This window comes from Periophthalmus magnuspinnatus, chromosome 14 (assembly GCF_009829125.3).
Source record: "Periophthalmus magnuspinnatus isolate fPerMag1 chromosome 14, fPerMag1.2.pri, whole genome shotgun sequence".
In the NCBI taxonomy this organism is placed as follows: domain Eukaryota; kingdom Metazoa; phylum Chordata; class Actinopteri; order Gobiiformes; family Gobiidae; genus Periophthalmus; species Periophthalmus magnuspinnatus.
This window is the reverse complement of record NC_047139.1, coordinates 28,036,901-28,059,793: the sequence shown is the minus strand read 5'-3', so window position 1 is coordinate 28,059,793 and position 22,893 is coordinate 28,036,901. Positions and strand designations below refer to the sequence as shown.

Below are 22,893 nucleotides of genomic sequence, written 5' to 3'. Positions count from 1 at the left end.
GTGAAGTTTGTAGTGCACAGTAACACACTGGACTGTGAAGGAGACAGTGGAGGATGAGTGTTCATGCAGTGCTGCGTTATGACCACTAGGCGGCCCTGTTCGTCCTGTACTTGCAGCGGGGCTCCTCTACTACGCTACAGTCACTTTCCGTGTTATAAAAGCAAGATGGCAGCTGTTGTTGAGAATGTTGTCAAACTGTAAGTGTTGTACTTTTGCTCATCTATAGTTCAACACTAATGAATGATACAGTGAGTTTATACTCAGACCTGTCCGTGTTCAGTAGCTGTGAGCCGTGTCAGTTGTTCTCTTGTGCAGTTTGGTGTTAGGACGTGAGGAGGACAGTCATGTCGGACCGTCGTGTGCTCACATCCTGGAGAGTGAACAGCAATAGTTAGCAACTCTGTTTATGACATTCAAAAGAAACCTTAGAAGAACGCGGCCAACTCAAACGCAAATATTACAGTTATAGATTTGCTCTGTTAACGAATGTAATTAACTTGAGGCGTGCGTTTAGCTTATCTGCTAACTAATTCTTGTGCTAATGTTATCGCAAGGCAGACAACAGCTGCTAACACGCTACTAACAAACTGTACTGTGCTTTAGCATGAAGCCAATAAATAATTATAGAATGAATGAAACAAGAGCTTTTCGTGGTGGATGTTGTCTTGCAGCGTGGGTATTGTCTGTAATTCTTATTATCGGTGAAATAAATTAATAAAAGCGGGTGTTTTGGACTTGTCAAACCTGCTTGAGTCTCACCTGCCAGTGGAGTGACACAGGTGCGCGCACAATGCACTCATCAGCTCACATACGGACACTTTTGTGCTGCTGTGCTTGTTATTGCTCAAATCCCAAGACAAAGTTAAGACGAAGTATGTTTTTTTTTTTTTTTACTTTTTGCCGCTTTACAAGGTTTTATTTTAGGGAAACGTTTTAGTAAGTTAGTACATGTCAGAATTGTATAAATAATGACAAAAATAAACTGAAGAAATGGCATAACCTTTAAAATCTTTAAACTTAGTCTTTATAGTTTTCCTGTATCGGAAAAGAGGAACTTGTTGATGATAGTTATTGCTATTAAAAACTAAGATTTCAAACCGTTTTAGTTTATATTTCTGTCAAAAGCTGATGATGTTGTGTCTCTCTCTTTTAGGTTGGGAGATCAGTGCTACAGAGATGCCCTGGAGCAGTGTCATAACTACAACACCCGACTGTGCGCAGAGAGAAGTGTGCGCATGCCTTTCCTGGACTCTCAGACCGGTGTCGCCCAAAGCAACTGTTACATTTGGATGGAGAAGAGACACAGAGGACCAGGTGATTCAAATCATGTCACTGCTCTTTAAATTCATTGTCTGCCTCTTTAAATGACCACAATTAACCTCTAAGGCTAATAATATGAGAAAGTATTCATTCAAGCACTATGTGAAGGAGTCCTCTTATATAGGTTAATTACATTTCCTGTCATACTTTTTCTAAAACTGTCCTATTCATGTTTTAGGTATGGCTCCAGGGCAGCTGTACACTTATCCTTCCCGAAGATGGAGAAAGCGACGGAGAGCTCATCCTCCAGAGGATCCACGTCTGATCTTCCCTCATCTAAAGACCGGTATACCACATAGAGTTATAAATAACAGCAGTGTATATGGTTATATTTTTTTTTTTTTGGTCAGTATTGGCTACATAAAGGAAGTACAGATCTCTTGAAGTCAATTACTTGTGTTATTAAGTAACTCAATTTTTCAAACCTCACTGTGTCATGCTGTTGTCATGTTTTATACCAGATTCAAATATTAGTGGTGTTTGTGTTACATTTACAGTATCAATCTATCACACCTTATCTGTTTTTTAAATGTCAGAGCTGGATTTAGGTTTGAAAAAGGACTCTTTGTTATCATCGGACGGCAGCAGTCTGGAGGCTCTGCTGAAGGGAGACACTTTAGACAAAAGAACAGAGCTCCGCGGATCTGAAGAGGACTCCAATATGAGTGACTACACTGGGGGTCTCAACCCTGCCTCCCGTGCTAGAAAGGTGTTCATGTAGATTCATGTAAAATACTTATTCTTTTGCCCTATTGCCCCACATAGTCTAATTCTGTAATCTGTTTGTAACTTTGTCACTGCAGAGAATTCTTGAGCCAGATGACTTCCTGGATGACCTGGATGATGAGGATTATGAGGAGGACACACCAAAACGAAGAGGCAAAGGAAAGGGCAAGGTGCTCCACATGCCTGGACTAGATACAAAGTAAAACACTAGCTCTAAAAAAATCATTGAGTTTTATTTTGAATTCTGTCTTAAGGGACGAGGTGCGGGCAGCAACAGGAAAAAACTGGATGCAGCAGCACAAGAGGACAGGGACAAGCCCTACGCCTGTGACAGTGAGCACAATCAAACAATATAAGATCATAATATGTACCGGTAACTTTTGTGTTAGATTGAAGTAGATTTTAATCTCTAACTTATATTTTCTTTTAAATGTACGGTAGATGTTTTGTTGCTAAAGGGGAAGTCCTTCTTTCACTTCCGCGCTGCTGTGAAACTTCCTGTTTTGTCCTCTGGCGCTCTGCTGTCCTCAGCCGACTGTAGCTAATCTGTGCTAGTCTTTGAGCTTATTTCTCTGAGTGTCTGTCTCTGCTCTGTTTTCCCTCTCTCTCTTTCAGACACTTTCAAACAAAAGCATATTTCCAAACCTTCTGAAAGAGGTATTTTTCTCTTGTTTCACTTGTTCTGTCTACTCTCTGTTTTTGGTTCAATTGTAGTTCAGTAGAAAAGTGCATTTAAATTTCATTTTTAGATTTAGCATTCATTCCAACAGATGCATTAGACCTGTTATTATTTATACTTTTAGGATCTAAGCAGAGCTGTGATTTGTCCCAGTGGATAAGATGTCTCCCAAGGGGAAAGTCCTCTCCCCTGTGTCTCATTTTTATGTTACACAATACATTACATTTCCTGCCCTCTACCATCTTCAGTGATTTTTATAATTGCTTGTGAAAGATTTCAGGTTGTAATTTGATTGGTGGTTTCTTGTACACTTTTGTAAGGAAAAATCTTTTTTTTTTTTTCTGTGGGGTTTTTTGCCTTTTATGACAAGCCTCAAACTCTCTTGTGGCGATGGATGCACAATGGCAGCTTTGTCACTTAAAACGCAGGCATATCATTAGGATCATTAATAACTGTAAATTAAATGTCATCTATTTAGCTGAGTTCTAAGAGGAACTAACTTATAAAAATAACTGAATTGAAAACTACCAACCAAGTTAGTAACAAAATATCAGCCCTCACAGAGCCTTAATTATAGAGAAACATGTTGATAACCGGTATAAAGGTATGTATGTTTAATTTTTTGACAGTTTGTGGGAAGCGTTACAAGAACCGCCCGGGCCTGAGCTATCACTACGCCCACTCCCACCTGGTGGATGAGGAAGGAGAGGAGAAGGACGACTTGGATCTTGAACCCCCTCTGCCACATCATGAGGAGCCGAAAAGTAAGTGCCATGGAGTTTCAACCTCTAGGACAACCTCAGGAAAAAGCCTACAATCTATAATGTTTTTGTTATTTGCAGCTCCAAAGAAAGGCCCAGACGGTCTTGCTTTACCCAATAACTACTGTGACTTCTGTCTGGGGGACTCCAAAACCAACCACAAGACTGGCCAATCAGAGGAGCTGGTGTCCTGTTCCGACTGTGGACGCTCAGGTAGGTTCAGCACACGCTGTAATCCAGGATAATGCCGTCAAATAATAAAAGCATGAAATAGGGTTGAGCGATAGAAAAATTCAAGATGATGTGTCTGGTGCGTCCACCACCGGCGTAAGCACATGAAATTGTTTATCAATCTTGAATTTATTATACTACAGTTTTTTTATTGCTAATATATCTTGAAAAAAGCAAGTCAGGTAGTGTCACTATGGAAATAGATGGGTTTAATGCCATAATGTGGAACAAGGCAAAATGTTCACATTGCCAATATAACGTACAGTACTCTCCACCAGAAAAGTTCCATAATGCATCTTTAAGCAAAATCAGTTTCATTTTTTTTTTTCAGTTTTTCAGTTTTATTTTATCTTTTTAAAAACTAATAAAAAAAAGGCAAGTCATTATTCATTTCCTAAGCATAAACAATGCACCTTTTATTAATTAGCATTAGTTGATTTCTGCTCCAAACCACATGCTTTTACTAACAGATTAAAAATACCCAACTTGATTAAAAAGACCCAGGCTTAAAATGGACTATTAGAAATGGCTGTATCTCAATCTAGATTCAAATTTAAATGCAGAACACTTACCGTGAAATAAAGCAAACTGACAGATGTGTCCAGTTAGCTACCAAATCTTTTTTACCATGCCATTACTGTGCTGTAAATGTAAGGTCTAAAGTCAAGTCCTACCCAACTATTTTAAAGAAATACTCTATCACTGTTGTAGGTCATCCGTCGTGTCTGCAGTTCACTCCGATCATGATGGCTGCTGTGAAGACATATCGATGGCAGTGCATTGAGTGCAAGTGCTGCAACATGTGTGGCACCTCTGAAAATGATGTGAGTGTGAGACTTTGTGTGTGTGTGTGTGTGTATATATATATATATATATATATATATATTTCCTTTATGTTTACACAATCAAACTAATCATTTTATATCCAGATTTGCATACATTTTGTTTTTATTTTCCGAAAGTGAAAAGTTAATTTGTGAACTTTACTATAACTTAACATATATTTGTGAGCCTTGTTAAGGTTTTTAAAATGTTAATATTGTTATCGGCAAATCGGATATCGGCCACAGCAGTTAGACAGATATGGGTTATCGAATCAGCTCAAAAATGCATAAGGGACCATCCCTCGTATGTGTTGTGATTGCACCAGAATAATGAGCTGTTGTCCTAGGATCAGCTTCTGTTTTGTGACGACTGCGATCGAGGCTACCACATGTACTGTCTCAACCCTCCCATGGCCGAACCTCCAGAGGGTAAGAACAATGCACCAAGTGGCTTATTAATAATGTCTCTGACTCATCACACTGGATTCTCTTCTGCTGAACAGGGAGCTGGAGCTGTCATCTATGTCTGGCCCTTTTAAAAGACAAAGCCTCCATTTACCAGAATGCACCTCAGTCATGATGTCTGCTGCTCTCCTGCTCTCACTCATCTCTGCAGCCTGCATACCCCTTCAAACCCCATCTTCTGACAGTTTGAGAGCAAAAAGGGAAGTACTTCAAACTGACCATGGTTAATTTCAACTAATATACTGTTTTTTGCACAGTCCCAGGACCATACGTTAAAATTTTTCATTTTGCCATTTTAAACATGAAAAACATATCAGGCTTTAACCTTATAACCACTTTTACCCATATATAACTGAGACATTTTATTAACATTTTATGAAGACTAGTACAGAAATAAATGGTCATTTTTGTTCACATAAATAAAAAATGTAATATTTATATATTTCTATGCCATATAGTAGCATACAATTGGGAAGAGATGATATGTAATATATAATAAATAGTGCCCTCTTCAATATGGAAATTAAAATCCATAGCTCACTTGTTATGGCACTGCTGAATAATTATTATTTATTTGTGATTACAGGGATTTTAAAGTTGACTTTATACCATTATCCACTGCCATATGCTTCGTTCATGTGGTCCTCGGAAACTCCGGGAAATGTTTTGCCAAGTTGAAAAATGCCCAACTTATGCAATTGAAGTCACTTGCACTTTCCAGATGAGCACAAATGAGCTGAGTTGTCGATTTAAATGAGTTTAATTGAGTTCTTTGACTAAAAGTTCTTACATTTAGGGATTAACCGTCAGTTATGCAGATCATAAAAGTACAACAAATCTGCACAAGAAAGACCTAAGACCACAGCTGTTAAATTTAAATTACAGATGTAATGGTAACAAGGTACAGTAAACAAATAACGTTTAGTTTTGAGAAGGCTAACCGCAGCAGCTCTACTGATTGGCTCTTTTAAACTGTTATTAAGCAGACTGAGTGATTTTGATATTGGTGACATCAGATTTTCTGACATAAAAGTCAGAACCCCGACATCTCAAGCTCCCAAGGACCACGTTAATGCAGCAATATTAATAACCTAAATGGTCAGAGTTGTCTAAATGACTCCAGTCTTCAGTTATAATTTCAGTTGTATACAAAAACATAAATATTGACTAGTGTTATGATATCTGCCCAATAGGTAACTTCTAAATTGTGGCACTTGTTTGAGGGTGAGATATTAGGCAAATAGTTCACATTTTGATTTTGTGCAGACAAACATGTTGAAGCTGAAGTGAGCTGAGCTAGCGTAAACTGCAATTGGTTTACAGTGGCTAATGGTCACAATTAGGGCCACCAATATGAACTTGGTGTTGATGCTTTATTGCTCGGAATGTTTTAATATCCCCCCCCCCCCCACTGCATCACTGCATTTACTGGTTTATTTTTCAATTTTTTTTTTTTTTTTTTTTTTTTTTTCATTTTGCGTTTGACAGTCTTTAAACTATGTTTAAAGGGTGGATACATGTTATAGATCAGCGAGACAGACCACTGGGAGACAGATCTCATCTGCTTTAATAACTGCACTTGTGTACTACACACAGTAAAGTTACCAGACATACCCTGTAAGTGTCTGTGCTCATTTTATTAGCATTAGCTGGTAAAGGTGTTGGGGAATGCTGTAATATAAATTAACCACAATATCATGTTCAAAAGCCACCTTACACGTTATGAAAGTATACCATGGGTTATTTTCCCATGACATATAGAGACAGTGGCATAGCCTATAGCATATCTCTGCTGTTTGTTTTATATACATCATTATGTTCTGATATTTCACTTAAATGTGGAACTTCATGTGAAGCGGTTTCCTAGGTAACCATATAATCAGTGGTGGTCAGTGGTGACGCAAACGACTCGTAGCAAAGCTGTTAAAATGGTGAAATAAAAATGTTTGTTGTTGAAACTTGAACAGTGAAAGCAATAGAAGAGTTGACACTGATCTGATGTTACAGAATGCTGCAGTAGGTAAATGATTGTAGGTGGTATTTTATTTGGGAATGTGATGGAATGGTTTGTTTGTTTTCTCCAAGAAAATAAATTCTAGCCTCAAATTTTGTCTTTGACTGTTTTATATCTTTTAAGTAATTAGCATTTAGTGGTTGATTTAAAACCATTCTACCACCTTCATGCACAGAGCCTAGGGGATAAATCTAGTATTACACGCCAAAAAAAAAAAAAAAATTGAAATTGCTATGAATCTATGTGTCCACTAGATGGCAGCCAGTGATAAAACCAATGCAGAGAGAAAGCCCAAGGTCTTATTGCACATTTTATTGCACTCAAAATACAACAGTCCTCTATGATTCAAGCAACCTCTAAAGCAATAATTTTAACATTACAGCACTAAATATACATATGAGGAAGCGTGCTGTTAATTCACAAGATTAAAAAAATAACAAAACAGATATTTTGACATAAAATATAAAAAAAAAAACTATGTAAAAATGTGCCATGACTGAACTTTAACAACATATTTAGTATTTAAAGTCTTTCACTTGTGGGTTTATCACTGATCTCCACACAAATGTTCACACGTCACGCTTTAATCTAGTGGGATTTTGGTATTACAATAAGTGGATAAACTATCAACATACGATTATAACAAATGTTTCCTCAAGTATTTAATATACTTCGGCAATTGTATTTAATCCCATAAATAAATCAAATGCGCTAGTAGAAATTTGCACTTTTAGTTGTACAAGGCTACAGTTGCTACAGCACATATTTACCTACTAATACAATAAAGTGTTGTGTTGTAAACACGATTAATTGTAATATGTCTGCGTGTGTCACTAATATAATACTGAACAAACTCTCAGCTTGACAAAAGTGCTCAAATCCATTCACCCAACAATTCACAAAATAATTCTAGGCTATGTGATCTGTTAACATACAACTTTCTCAAACATTCATAGTTTGTAAAAATCTAAACAAATACATGTTCTAAAACAACAGCCAGAAAAATATCTTTTTCTATCTGGAACTTTATTATTAATAGTGGCACCAAGATGTCCTTAAACATATTTCAAAATCCCCCGTTTGTAGTGTTTCTCCACTGAGCTAAAGAGCAGCAGTTTGCAGCATCGTTCTGTCACATGAACACATGTACAGTGTACACTACAGTTAAATGTGGATTTATTATTGCAGATCTGTATGCAGCCCGTGGCTTGTTTTGTCCTGAAGCTTTGTGATCAAATGTTTCACCAAAGTGCAAATTCCACCTCCACAACAAACAATAATAATATTTTAAGTAATAATTTGAGTCTAAATGATATGATTTAAAATTATAAAACTTTTTGAAAACCGCACTCACTTATAAATATTATTTTGTTTGATGGTGGATCCATAGTTGTTTTTATTTATTCTGCACAAAACGAGGGGCACACTGTGCCCTCTACAACTCCAAACTGAAGCTAATCCCTCCCTGTGCTTGGTATGTCATGGCTCCCTGCTGTACATTTAAAATATCAAAAATACCCACAATAACCACAGTTATGTTACATTCAAATACAAGCACAGTAGTAGAGGCTGACACCAACACAGCAATATATTTAAACTGATGGGTTCAAAAGTAAATCTACTAACCATTCAAATAGAGCTTTGTGTTTTAAGATGGTCCCAAACTCGAATATTTACTTGGCTTCACCAAAGATTAAATTATTATGTTTTTAAATAAATAATTAACCTTTGAAAGTACACTTTTTAGAGTGTGGAAAAAAGAGAAGTCAAACCATTAAGTGGCTAATGTTGCCAGCACTAAATGTCATGCCATGTTATTGGATGTTATCACGTTGTATTGTTATGCTAAAGCTCAGCTAAAGCTCAGCTCAAGCTCAAACAACTTATTGCTTCTTCTGAAAAACAAAAACCAAGAAAGGACAAAATATTCACTGGTAGAGATAGTTAGCTGTGTGCTCCTATCAACTGTGCCCTTCACACTTTTGGTCATGTAGTGGTCTGCTTTACCCCACAGTGTGCTTGATCCCAGATACAGAACAGTGCTGCCTTATTTGGCTTCAGGAAATGGCATCATGGAGAGGGTGGTACTTGGCTTAGATGAGCCCTGACCGAGAGGTCTCACATCTGTCCAAAGAGGATGGAGCAGAGTAAGAAGACGGCATAGAGGAACATCAGACCAAAGCCCAGGCGGCGGTCCAGCTTCCAGTGGTTTAGATGTACACTCATCACCTTATCATGAGCACACAATACACACAATATTCACAACTCAAACTTTGAGACAATTCCTGAGTATTATGTCATTTTGACTAGTAACAAGTAGTGACTCACTGTCAGTAATACAGAGGCCAACAGCAAGACGACCGAATAGACCAATCCTTTATTATTGATATGAACCTAGAACAGAAGATGACATCAATGCTCACTTCAGCCACAGCCTGCGACTCTGAGCACTTACCACTGATCCATGGTCCACCACCAGGGTGCGCAGGGCCCAGGGGAAGCCCAGCCCCAGCAGGATGTCAAAGATGTTACTGCCGATAGAGTTAGACACGGCCATATCCCCCATCCCTGTAGGAGACAGAGAGATTAGATGAACAGGACACTCACAGCACCAGCCAGAACAGGTTATAATTTACCTTGTCGTGCCACAATTAGGCTGGCCATGCAGTCCGGTACACTGGTCCCTGCTGCCAGGAACGTGATGCCCATAATGTAGTCTGGGATGTCCAGTGTGGAACTGATGATGGTGACCTGAGAAACAATTTAGTTCAGCTTAAAGATGCTTCATGTATTCAATTTGGTTGAAGTGCCCATTGATTATCATGTATTCTGTAACTCTTACCATCCACACCATGAGGTAGGAGAAGACTGCGATCCACAAAGTGGAGGCTACAAAGGTGACCATGAACCATCGGTGCCATCGTGGCTGAAGGCAGTTGGGCACAGTGCAGTAGAGCAGGACACCTAAAGGCCATGTGGTCACCCACTTCACCCTCGCACCACAGCCTCCTGCACAGGAGTATTACATCACCTCATCAGAGGCTTCTTTGGCTTCATGTTAAATATGTGAACATTCTGTTACCTGGAATGTGCCAGGGACTGAAGATGCCATCCTCCTCCTCTTCCTCAGGGTGCCCCCCTTCTGCCCCCTGTTTCCCTCCAGACTCTGTGTCTCCCACACGGGAGCGCCCCCCTCCATTCTCTAGACTGTAGGAGGCGGTCCTCTTCACACTGCTGCAGCTGGACGTCCGTCTGGACCCGGGTACAGCTTCGTCCCTCTGGCTCTTGGAGGTCCGGATTAGCCTCTGTCTCTGCCAGTCACAAGAGACAAACATGCTTCACTATGTCTCTGGTCCAGGCTCAGTTCTGTCTGTACTGACCTCACTGATGAGCATGCGTCCTGCCATGGTGAGCCTGGTGCGGGGGGAAAAGTGCGGCGTGATCATGATGCGCAGCCCGGCCTCAGAGAAGGACAGTTTGTGAGGGTTCAGGATGAGCAGCTCGTCCACCATCACCACTGGACCAGGCTCTGCTCCATGACTTTGAGCTGAGCACACAAACACTATTAGACACACAGGCAGCACACAGCACACGGCACTTATGTAGCCTCTAGTCTGTCCTTAAATCACCTTTATTCAGGAGAACAATGGATGTGTTAATAGCAGCTGCCTCGTCCACCATCTTGTCATCTCGTGTCTGTTCAGAACTGGAGCAACACAGCAATGTGCTCTGGCACCGGCGCATAACAAACACTGAGATTGGGGAATTAAATCTGCACAAGTCATGGGCATTACTGAGATGATCTATTAGAAAAAAAATAAGTATAATAAGTAGGTTCTGGTACTTACTTCATGATTACTATGTAGATTCCATACAGTGTCATAAGGAGAATGGACTCCCACCTTCACAATACAGAATATACTTTTAGTACCCTCTTGAGGTATGGGGTAATCTACAGAATAAGGTCCAAACATGCACATCAGCAGACTCCCATCTCACGCTTTGTGAGTTCTGTTTCCAGAGGAACGGTGTTGAGGTGAAATAAGGTGAAGCCTTGGCTTGCTAAACTATACTTAACCTGCACATCACTAATGAATGCTGTGGACACAAACAAATCTTTACTTTCATTAAGCCAAGTGACAGGCATAAACTTTACTCAGCTTTAAGCCCATGAGGCGTGAAACTCAGTGGCCTTTAGAGCGCATAAAGAAGCGCGATAAAAAATAAACGTAAAACTGTCCTTTGGATTCTCACTAAATAAGGTTTATGTTGTTATACACAAATAACATAACCATAGAAAACATTTCCACTCTGCCACCACTACAAATGCAGCAATAGGTACTTGACATGATGCCCATTTTCGGCATCATAGCTTAAAAGAAAAAAAAAATCTAAACAATTTTTGTCTTCCTCCAAAATTCAACTAAATGCTGCACAAATATGTATTCTGTAAACTGCACATAATTTTAGAATGAAGTCACATTTCATTTCTTTGTATTTTTCTTCAAATGAATGAGGCTGTGTCAGAAAAAGTTCATAAAGGTGTTGGGATAAATGTAAGCATGTATATCATTGAAACAAAAATTACACCTTTATCTCTACTTTAAATCTAAAAAAGGTATAAACAGTTTAACACTGTAATCCAGAGGGTGGGATATGAAAAATATCATACTTAAAAAACACTTGCACTTGAAGCTCAGCTGATATTTATGCACCAGAAAGAGCCTGGGTCAGGCACACAGGTCAAAATGAATACTTACATATTCTTATTTTTGTAAAATCCAACTTTTCTGAAAAACTTTAAACATGCGCCTGTTTGATGTCTGGCAGTGTGACCGCTGTATTTTCTGATAAAAATGCCTTGCTGCTTGTTAAAATTATATTTTTTAAGATGGACCTAGCATTATAGACATATTAGGGAGTTTATCTGAATTTTTTAACATGGCAAATTTCCAGTGAATGTCCAGTGGGGTGACTGGAAAAGTGACAATGCAAGGTATGTTAAACTGTCTAAAATGAAAAGAGTTACACCAAAAATGATGTCATTTTTGTGAAAAGGCTTCCTTACAATTGTTGTAGAACTGATTTGTTTTTCAGAATCATTTTTGGATTTTGCTACAAAGGCATGTCTCATAGCAGGACAGAAAAAAGGTGTTACACTCCCAAAAGTGTTACACCCGCTACCATAAATAAATATACAAGGCAGGTCAAACTTACCAGACCACTGTGTCGTCATAGATGACCTGGGAAAGGAGCAGAGACTTAAAACAAAGAACAGCTTAAACACAAACTACAATACTGATGATGTCTTACCAGGATGAGCGTGAGCACAGAGAGAATGTAGTACATTGAGTCTCGAAACAGAGGCCACCAGGTCAGAACCACAGTCTGAAATCAGAGTGGTGAGAGTTCACAGCTCACATTCTGATCAGATTATCAGTACAGCTGTACCTGTCCTGCGAAGATCCCGCTGAGGCCAATGATAACCAGGATGTTGAAGACGGCTGAGCCGACAATCGTCCCCACTCCCACATCCCCCTTTGTGATGAACACACCTGTACACATGGACAGTTATGTCAGAAGAGGACAGCACTATCCATGATTCTCATGCGCTAAAACCTATTTTATATTATTATAAATTCATGTAATGAACATCTCAAGTAGTGGTGTGTCTGCTAAACCTGCATCAAAACTATGGCACAACTTAAAATACAACAACGTTTTTAGGTACTATAAATATCTGTGATTAATGTAGGTTTAAGGAGTGTGTGCCATGGTCCAAGGACTATATGTATAATGCTGGTCAAACAAATGATAAACTAATGACATCAACAAAATGTGATTGTACAACTCAGACAACACATACCAATCAGAGAAGTAAAAAGCTCTGGGGCTGAACTCCCGGCTGCCATAAATGTGGCTCCAGCAACATCTTCACTGAGCTGCAGGTTCTGAAACACCAGAGAAAATGATCAAGATATCACATAAGTGCAAGTTTCCACAAAAAAATGTAATTATTAACAGCGTAGTGTATCTTGCCTCTGATATTTTCTCAAGTGAAGGGACGAAATAATCATCACAAACAATGGCCAGGGCATAAAACATGTAGATGGCCTGGAGATAAAATGACATAATTATCATAGATGATCATGTTTACTGAACATAGCTTCAAACACACCAACAACATGCAAAGGTCTTTGTAAATCTTCAGTCTCTTACACATAGAGCATGCAGGCACACCGCCCCATTTTTCCGCTGTTCTTTTGTGAAGATGTCTTCAGGAAACTCATGGATGGCTGCAGACACATATTACATACAGCAATGTGATATTTGATTAGATTTGTAGTTTTAAATATTATTGTCTGTTGAAATGTTTTATTTTTTTATGGAGGTGGCAAAGCAATTCATTTATCACATGTATTAGTTTCATTGTTTTGTTTCTTTTTATAGAGATCTCAAAGACATGGTACAGCCCATAATTCGTCTGGGGAGAAAGAGGCATTCAGCTGCCTCCTGCTCTGTCCCCAGTATATAAAGAGGAGAATGTGTTAATGACAACCTCGATAATAGTTCATCTGACACCAACACAGACAGGAATCAGATCTGCTCCAATTTACAACTGGGAGGGTGAGCTGAGTGAATATAAAGTAGTGGGGAGAGGAAGGCTATAAATAGCTGTAGTGCTGTGAGACAACAGTGGTCGGTGAGCTCACAATAAGCCCAGAGCAGAGCCGGGCGCAAATAAGGAGCAGTAAATGAAGAGCAGGAGAATGAGATGGTTAACACTGTACCTCAAAGACTGGACTCCATATGTTTCATCAGACACTCATAATAGGCTGAGGTGACTAATGCTCCTCTGTTCTGTGAGGGCCCAACATAGGGTTGTTCGATTAGGGCAAAAATACAAATCATGATTATTTGGCTCGAAGTTAAGTCACAATTATTTTAAACAATTACTTACAAATTGTCAAACTGCGCTTGTAGAGAGTACAAACCTAAAATGATGTATTAAAATGTTTTTTAACACTTGTTTTCAAAGTGACTGTGACAATTACAAGTGGACAAGTGGTTTTTGCTCCAGGTCGATGAATAAATCATTTTAATTAGATTAAGTGCACAGCCCTAGTCCAATATGAAATCAATTTAAAAATTCATTTGAGAACTGTGGAAATAGTTTTGGGGTTTTTTTGTCCAAAAAGAAGACTTGCACTGCTAAATATCTTAAATTAGCATAAATTCACAATAGCCAATCAAAGTCATAACCAAGTCACGACTACAATTATTGATATACTAATTTTATGTCCTTATGTAGCAGCGAGGTTCAGGTAGGGCATCTGAAATAAACACAATGCCAAACTAAGATGTGGAGATGTGCACAGAGGCCATTTAGTGTGACAATTTGGGGGAAATCTGTCCTTACAGTGGCAGCTGTTACAGTATCAGAGTGCTGGTGTGGTAAGTCTGCAGGGCTTAACATATAAACTTTGTGTTATCTAACGACATGAGGACTGATCCTGTGCTTGGGACATCTGCGCTGTATCTGAGGATTACTCTCCACCTTTCTCTTGTCTCATTTTTGTGAAGAAGAGTCTTAGCCGGGCTCACAACATAAGCTCCAGGTCGACCGCACATTCACAGGCCGACGCTTCCTGGAGTCGCCGTGGTGAAGGCAGTTGCTATAGCGACCCTCTCCCTGGGGGCAGTCAGCTTTTTTGCGATGGGTGGCAGTTGGACGCCATAGACCAGGCAACGGATTGGAGGGAAGGGGGAGGTGGATCCCTGTTTCCCAGGGTTTGAGTTTATGAAAAATAAAAAAATAGAAGTGACAGCCGCCCTGGACTGTAATGTCTAAAAATATTTATTTTTCCCTATAAACCTCTGGAGAGATCTGAGAGCCAGGGAGGGAAAAAAACACCACATTAGATAGGGGACAGCAAGACTAACTGGACTGGCTTCAAGACAGTTGCTTTGCCAAACATCCCAAGTCTCTATTTCAATGGAAGATAAATATAAAAAATGTGTACAAATTATTAGTTACCTGCTTTAGACTTGATAAACAGAGATCTATGTCCTCAGGCAATAATGGTTTTGGTATGATATCACTGACAACACATTATCATAGTATAAGAAACATGAGAAGACCAGAGGTTCACCAGTAGAGTTTGTGTTGAGAGGGGTAACAGATGAACACTGGAAAATAGTGTATTTATTAGATTCTGCCTATGAGGTTAAAAGCCCCCACAAAGTACAGCAGAGTGAGTGGGGGGAGCAGAGTGGTGCTATTGATCTAAGGTTGCTGTAAGTCCAGCTTTTTATCGAGCGTTCACGGATCACAACTACAGCACTGAACACAATGTGCTGAGGCCAGGTACAAGCTGAATGTTTCATTAGGAATCAAAAAATAAATATTTAATTCAGGGTGTAATGTAAATTCAATTATGCATTTGTCTTTGATTCTCATCCCTTTGAGGCACTTTGAATGTAGTACAGATTAAACAGCGGGCTTCATTCTATGTGCCCGATCAATACTGACACTCTAAACTACAGCCTCCTCTACCAACAAGGGTCCACTGAACCTCCGATATGGGCCTTTCTGTAGGCTTCATGTGAGATACACATGTAATCATGTAAATCAGCTAAACCTTCTCCAGTCTGTCCCGAGACCTCAGCCCCTGCTCCAAAATAAATGTGACCACACAGGAGGCCTTTCACTGACATCATATGGACTCATTTACACACGCCTCTCTCCTCTGCTATTTTTAGATCCTGGTTTGCACTTTTCATGCTTGAAAGACAGAATTGTCGGGTTTCAAAATTTAGCATTCAGTTGCTTAGCAACAATGGCCTTGTCAGTTGAAGGCGGGTCTCCATCTTGTTAAGCAGAGAAGGGATAAGAGAGAAGGAGCCGGGGGCTGATGTTACTGTCCAATCCCCAGATAATATCCTGAGGTCCAGCACTGGCGTTTAATCACACAGATTATGTAATCACCATCAGCTGCTCCTACTACTCCTATTACTCCTATTACTCCTGCCGCTCCTACTACTACTGCTGTTCCTATTACTCCTGCTGCTCCTACTACTGCTGCTCCTATTACCCCTGCTGCTCCTACTACTACTGCTGTTCCTATTACTCCTGCTTCTCATATTACTACTGCTGCTTCTACTACTACTGGTTGCTCCTACTACTACTGCTGCTCCTATTACCCCTACTACTCCTGCTACTCCTACTATTCCTATTGCTCCTACTACTACTGCTGCTCCTATTACTCCTGCCGCTCCTACTACTACTGCTGCTCCTATTACTCTTGCTGCTCATACTACTACTGCTGCTTCTACTACTACTGGTTGCTCCTACTACTACTGCTGCTCCTATTACCCCTACTACTCCTGCTACTCCTACTATTCCTATTGCTCCTACTACTACTGCTGCTCCTATTACTCCTGCTGCTCCTACTACCCCTGCTGCTCTTATTACTCCTACTACTCCTGCTGCTCCTACTACTCCTGCTACTCTTACTGCTCCTATTCCTCCTACTACTCCTATTACTCCTTCTAATCCTGCTGCTCCTATTACTCCTATTCCTCCTACTGAACCTTTTACCCGTACTGCTTCTACTACTCCTATTACTCCTACTGCTCCTATTCCTCCTACTGCTCCTACTACTCCTGCTGCTCCTAATACTACTGCTGCTCCTATTACTTCTACTGCTCCTACTACTCCTATTACTCCTACTACCCCTGCTGCTCTTATTACTCCTACTACTCCTGCTGCTCCTACTACTCCTGCTACTCTTACTGCTCCTATTCCTCCTACTACTCCTATTACTCCTTCTACTCCTGCTGCTCCTATTACTCCTATTCCTCCTACTGAACCCTTTACCCCTACTGCTCCTATTGCTCCTGCTGCTCCTATTACTCCTACTACTCCTGCTGCTCCTATTACTCCTACTACTCCTGCTGCTCATATTACTCCTACTACTCCTACTGCTCCTATTACTCCTACTGCTCCTGATGCTCCTATTCCTCCTATTCCTTCTACTGAACCTTTTACCCCTACTGCTTCTATTACTCATACTGCACCTAATTATTTTGAACTCTATAGAACTGTTTATACATTTAAACATGTACAAATAGTAGCAGATGTAAACAATAAGAAGTTGGCGCTGATGCAGACAATGCAGCTCTGAGCTGATATGAAGTTTCAAATGAGATGCAAATTATGTGAAAATGCAGAGTTACTAAACTGTTTATGGTGATTGAAATTCTGATTGGTGAAATTCTTATAGTGCACCTGAATATAGGCATCTATTCTCCTTGAACAATATTAATAATAAAGCTGTCAGCTCTGATGGATGCTGCTTTCACAGTCACTTAATCAGCATGGGAACCAGTAGAAAACACTTCTGTTTATGGTAGTCAGTTGGCTACAAGTCTTTTTGTTTTGCACAAGCCTGGAGCAAAGCAGAGGCCATCAACTTGAACACATTTCATATGTGTTTGTCTGTGGACTATGATAGAGCATGCTCTGTGACCTTTTCTTCACCTGCAGGGGACAGGCTGCACCTGTCTGTACTGTGGCTCCAGACAAACACTCTGAGGGCGCAGGGCACACACTTGGGGTCATATAATGCACTATATGCATACTATATCATGTATATATATATATATATATATATATATATATATATATATATATATATATATATATATATATATATATATATATATATATATATATATATATATATATATATATACATACATACATACATACATACATACATACATACATACATACATACATACATACATATATACATACATACATATATACATACATATATGTATATGTACATACATACATACACTTGAAACCAGAAGTTCACATACACTATATATGCATATGCTCTTTTTCACGCTGTCTGACATGAAATCAGACTAAACTTTGGCTGTTTTTGGTGAATTAGGATTACTGTACCTAAATTAATGAGAGAAGGATTTTTTTTTTTTCTTTTATTACTTTCTTCAAAGTCAGAACTTTACATGCTGTAAGACTCCTATGACTTTTCTGGGAAAACCCAGCTGATGATGTCATGTATTTGGAAGCTTCTGATTGGTTTATTGACAATATTTGAGTTAATTAGAGGCACATGTAAATAAATAATAGGAAATAGAAATAATTTTGGTAATCCTAATTGACCTAAAATAGGAAAGGTTTAGTCTGAATTCATGTCAGACAGTGAGAAAAAAATCGTATGTGCCTTTTTCACTGTATGTAAACTTCTGGATGTGTGTATATATATATATATATATATATATATAATTTAATTATTATTATTTTTATTTTTTTTGGTGTGTGTGTATAACACTGATAACAGTGTATGTGGATCACCTGCTCGCAGCTCCTCCTCACTCTGATTCAGGCTTTCCTCTGATTGTAGCAGCCTCCGACTCCAGGGCTGCTCCAGTCTCACTCCGCCCTCTGGAGAAGAAATGATGGTTAGTTTGTTTCATACTCACCTTATGCCAGAGCCAAACCTGTACAAAAAATTGTACAGTTTTTTTTTTTTTTTTGGGGGGGGGGGGGGGGTTGGAGCTGGTGGGTGAGGAAGGGGGTCTTTTAGACAGGTGATCTCAGACAGTGCAAACATCAGAGGGGAGGAGGATCTTCCAGTCTCACCCTTCTCTCCAGTCAGTGAGGTCTCCACCAGCTCCTCTGTCCCTGTCTGCAGTGTGGGCCGGACGGCTATGGCTGTAGAGGCTCTTTGTAGTTCAAGGGCAGCACGGAGCTAAGCTTTCATGTCATGGCATCAAGAGCAGCGTCTGAAATTCAAATGTGCCATCGCCACAGATGGCTCTGCCCACTTTGGCACTTAAGAGCGGGCGCCTCTGTCACCTCCAGCTCATCTCATTACACACAGCAAGAAAATCTCTCTGCTTCTTACCACTACATGTGAAAGACTGGGGTCATGTTTTATGGAATATTGTTGCGATATGTGTTGTCATCAAGATGGATAATACAGATAAATTATTGTAAATAATGAAGGTTTGTAGTCACAGCAAATTAACTTATTAACCTGACATTATGCATCAGACTTGGAATTATATAATTTTTTTTTTTTTTTTTACTTGCGTCAATATTCTTATCACAGAGAGTCATAACTGGAATACTGCAGTAAAAAAGATATGACATGGACTCAAAGTTCACACAACGCACCACAAGATGTCAAAAACAAGCTGCCAGAAATATGCTGATTTGGTGTAAGGCATGTTTTTGCTCATGGAGCATGCACAGACAAGACTACTTAGAGCAATAATATAAAGAAAACATGTTTCCATGTTTCCCAGTGGCAGATTCAACCCATGGTTGTAAGTGCAGCCCTGGCGCTGACACAGTATAGGTCCAGAGTAGTTGTGAGCAGATGACAGTGTTTGTGTGGAAATATCCTAATCATCTCCACAGGCTGTGAATGAGCAGGGCAGAGTAAATAACTTAAGTCTGTATTTATCTGTGAACACGAGCGCAAGGACTGTGTCTGCACTGCTCACTGTCAACCGGCCCCTCACTGACAACTGTTTAAACATTTTTAGAAACACAGTGATGTGAAAAAGCCCTTGTCATGAGTCAGCAAAATATTTAGATTCCTTCAAATGGACAGAGCCTTTTTCTGGGCTATTTAAAGAAACAGCTGATAACAGTTGGGAACTTGTCTCCCAAAGAGAGTTTAGGAAATGTCATTTGACTGTGTATCATTGACTGGACAAACTGGCTCCTTTGGGTGCAGACGCCTCCATGGGGGCTATGCAGGTGAGCTCCTGTAATATGAGCCATTACTTTCTCATTTGGGAAAACAGTTCAGTACAGCCTATGTCCTGTCTGGGCTGTCATTACATATCTGCACTGTTATATGTGTTATATGTGTGCAGTCTATTTGATATGTATATTACAACATTTTGAAGCCAAATATTGCCATGAATCTAAACTACTGATGCAAAGCCATATAAGTCAATATTTTTTTTTACTTAAAACATGATTTGCAAAATTATCTCATCAATATAGTTGAAGTTGCCATTCTTCCACATCACATTTGTATACTGCTCATAAAAAACAGATACATTTAAAAAAAAAAAAAGACATAATTTTTCTTTTAGATCTTACATAAAAATGTACTGTGTGAAACCGGTGGTGTCATGTTAAGTAAGATTGATGATAACCAATGGAACCCCTTGTGTTGTAAACAGTAGAAGACATAGTGTGTGATAAAAGTAATAATAGCTCTAATAATTTGTAAGAGCCTGACCTTTACAGCTTTGGTCCACGCTCACACAATTTCAAGTAATAATATTAAAAATGGTGTTGGGTATGACCAGAGCAGGGCTGTGTTTGCATTGCAAGCAATAAGTCAGACCTGTTCCCAGTGCAAGTTGGACTCCGCCAGGGCTGCCCTTTGTCACCGGTTCTTTTCATTTATGGATAGAATTTCTAGGTGCAGTCAGGGTCCGAATGAGGTCAGGGCTGGAGACCACCGGATTTTATCTCGACTGTTTGCAGATGATGTCCTGATGGTTTCATTAAGCCAATACCTAAACATGCGCTGGGGCAGTTTACAAATCCAAATCCAAGGCCATGGTTCTCGACCGGAAAAAGGTGGCCCTCTCCAAGTGGTTGGAGAGTCTCTGTGTCAAGTGGAGGAGTTCAAATATCTCAGGGCTTAGTTGACGAGTGAGGAAAGAATGGAGTGTGAGTTTGACAGGCGGATTGGTGCAGTATCTGCAGTGATGCGGTCGCTGTATTGTTCTGTTGTGGTGAAGAAGGAGCTGAGTCGAAAGGCAAAGCTCTTGATTTACAGGTCAATCTACGTTCCTACCCTCACTTATGGTCATGAGCTTTGGGTAATGACCGAAAGGACAAGATCGCAGATATAAGCGGCCGAAATGAGTTTCCTCTGCAGCGTGGTTGGGCGCTCCCTTAGGGATAGGATGAGGAGCTCAGTCAAATCGGAGTAGAGTCACTGCTCCTCCATGTGGAGAGGAGCCAGCTGAGGTGACTCGGGCATCTATCCAGATGCTTCCTGTCTCTTGGCTGGCCTTGAAATGCCTCTGGGGTGTGGGAAGTCTGGGAGTCCCTGTATAGACCACTGCCCCTGTGGCCTGGACAAGTGGAAGAAGATGGATGGGTGGTGTTGGGTTTGAAGCGTGAAGTGAATTGGGAAAATCAAATGTCAATCAGTTTCTGGGCGATAATGACAAAGGAGCAGATGTACAGATGAGTCACTGAGGCAGAGTGCGACCCCACTGACAGAGGTGAGGGCAGGATAACGAGCTCAGGACTGATACTACAACACACTGCTGGGGCGCTCATTAAGAAGCCTCTATAGAAATCTATAGTGAGTTAATATTATGCAACAAACATGACAAACAGTAGTAGTGAATCAATGAGTATTGTGGGATCTGAGAGTGGAGATGTGTTTGAGAGTCAGAGGCATTTTGTACAATATGAATAAAAAAAAAAAAATATATATATATATATATATATATATATATATATATATATATATATATATATATATATATATATATATATATATATATATATATATATATATATATTTAATGAACAAATTATTGAGCATGCCTAATAAGTTTAAGTGATCACCAGTGTGCCCATTGTACAGCCTTGTGAACAACCTGGGGCAAGTATTCTACATGGCTTATGGATTACGCTAAACTATTTATATTTGTTGTTGTTTTTTTTTAATTTGTAAACGGATCAGTATTAACTGTATTAACAAATATGTAGCCTATTGTATGCCTACTGGATAAACTTGTTGAACTAGTTATAAGTCCTCCATGTATGCAGTGTAGTGTTGAGGATCCTGTGTAAGAGTGAGGCAGAGGGTCTCACCTGGCCCCCGGACCTGGAGCTGTGTGAGCCAAATAACGGCGAGCAGCCCGACCCCGCAGCAGCACACCCGCTGGAAGGGCCGCCGGTGCCTCGCTGCAGCCGAGCTCATGTCTCAGTCGGCCACATATTCTCCAAAAACATCTGCTACTCGCTTTCTCACGCGTGTTCGTTACTTTCCCTTCAAACGCAGCTTCGCTCAAATCGAACCACCAGCAGTGCCTCCAGAAACAGTGACTTGTTCTCTGCCAAGTTGTGTCCAAATGTTCGCAAAGACGCTCCTAGCGGTTCCGCTGAGATTTAGCGCTGTTCCTGGTGAATCTTCCCCGGGTCCGACTCAGTGAAAGCGGGCAGAGACGCAGAACGGACCCCGGTCTGCTTCATGTGTGCGCTCAGGTCAGCGGGGAAACCTGTGAAGCAGCAGCAACAGGAGGAGACATTCCTCTCTCTCGTGCGCCTCCGCCGCTCTCCTGCACTGCGCTCCAATCACCAGCAGGCGGCGCCACACGCGCCACCTGTACAGCATGGAACCTCCGTGACGTCACAGCCTCTTAATAAGGCAACAGGTCGCACCCACGAGCGCGTGAATCCTCTCTCCTCAAATATCTTCAATATTAGCACTAATATAGTGATATAATGTTAGATGTGTGAAGGAGAACTGTGCCTTTGTGTTTGTGTGACTATGATCATTTTAAACAGGCTATTCATTTACCAGACCTTTTATTACAGAGTCACAGGATAGATGGTAAACATATAAAACACATTCAAATTGGACTCTATAATAATGTTATCTAAGCTGAAGATGTTTAATATTCACCGTGATGCTAATGCCTTGCAGCTGTTGCTTTTCTTGTGTCCATCTCCTGCAGGCAGCTCTCTGCAGGAGCAGATTTTGAAGCTTGCCTACTCCTGTGAGCCCCACTCACACAGAACAGCCCCTCAAACGCTTATTATAGAAGGGGTGTTATTAT

At 40.1% G+C, this 22,893-nt stretch overlaps 2 protein-coding genes across 6 annotated transcripts; one reads left to right on the top strand and one right to left on the bottom strand.

Annotated features, from left to right (window-relative positions):
• The first annotated feature begins 112 nt into the window (after positions 1-112).
• dpf2 (double PHD fingers 2) lies at positions 113-7,112 on the top strand. 5 transcript variants are annotated; one of them, XM_033978777.2, is made up of 12 exons: positions 127-197; positions 1,154-1,314; positions 1,499-1,606; positions 1,857-2,029; positions 2,124-2,216; positions 2,301-2,379; positions 2,662-2,703; positions 3,355-3,489; positions 3,568-3,699; positions 4,429-4,541; positions 4,889-4,970; positions 5,045-7,112. In XM_033978777.2, the coding sequence occupies exons 1-12, from the start codon at positions 166-168 to the stop codon at positions 5,119-5,121; spliced, it is 1,227 nt and encodes a 408-aa protein (XP_033834668.1). In that variant the 5' UTR covers positions 127-165; the 3' UTR covers positions 5,122-7,112. The 5 variants fall into 5 exon arrangements, with proteins under 5 accessions (XP_033834669.1, XP_033834668.1, XP_055082698.1 ...); XM_033978778.2 differs by lacking the exon at positions 2,662-2,703 and having other exon boundaries at positions 113-197; XM_055226723.1 differs by having other exon boundaries at positions 3,355-3,699; positions 5,045-5,384.
• Positions 7,113-7,323: 211 nt separating this feature from the next.
• LOC117380990 (sodium/potassium/calcium exchanger 3) lies at positions 7,324-22,413 on the bottom strand. The gene is made up of 17 exons (XM_033977823.2): positions 21,926-22,413; positions 18,413-18,502; positions 13,240-13,316; positions 13,060-13,134; positions 12,887-12,971; positions 12,472-12,575; positions 12,334-12,408; positions 12,238-12,263; positions 10,869-10,922; positions 10,650-10,792; positions 10,401-10,567; positions 10,103-10,331; positions 9,863-10,029; positions 9,657-9,771; positions 9,476-9,588; positions 9,349-9,414; positions 7,324-9,249 (listed from the first exon to the last, which is right to left on the bottom strand). Exons 1-17 carry the CDS (start codon positions 22,032-22,034, stop codon positions 9,139-9,141), a joined length of 1,806 nt encoding a protein of 601 aa, XP_033833714.1. The 5' UTR covers positions 22,035-22,413; the 3' UTR covers positions 7,324-9,138.
• Positions 22,414-22,893: the final 480 nt, after the last annotated feature.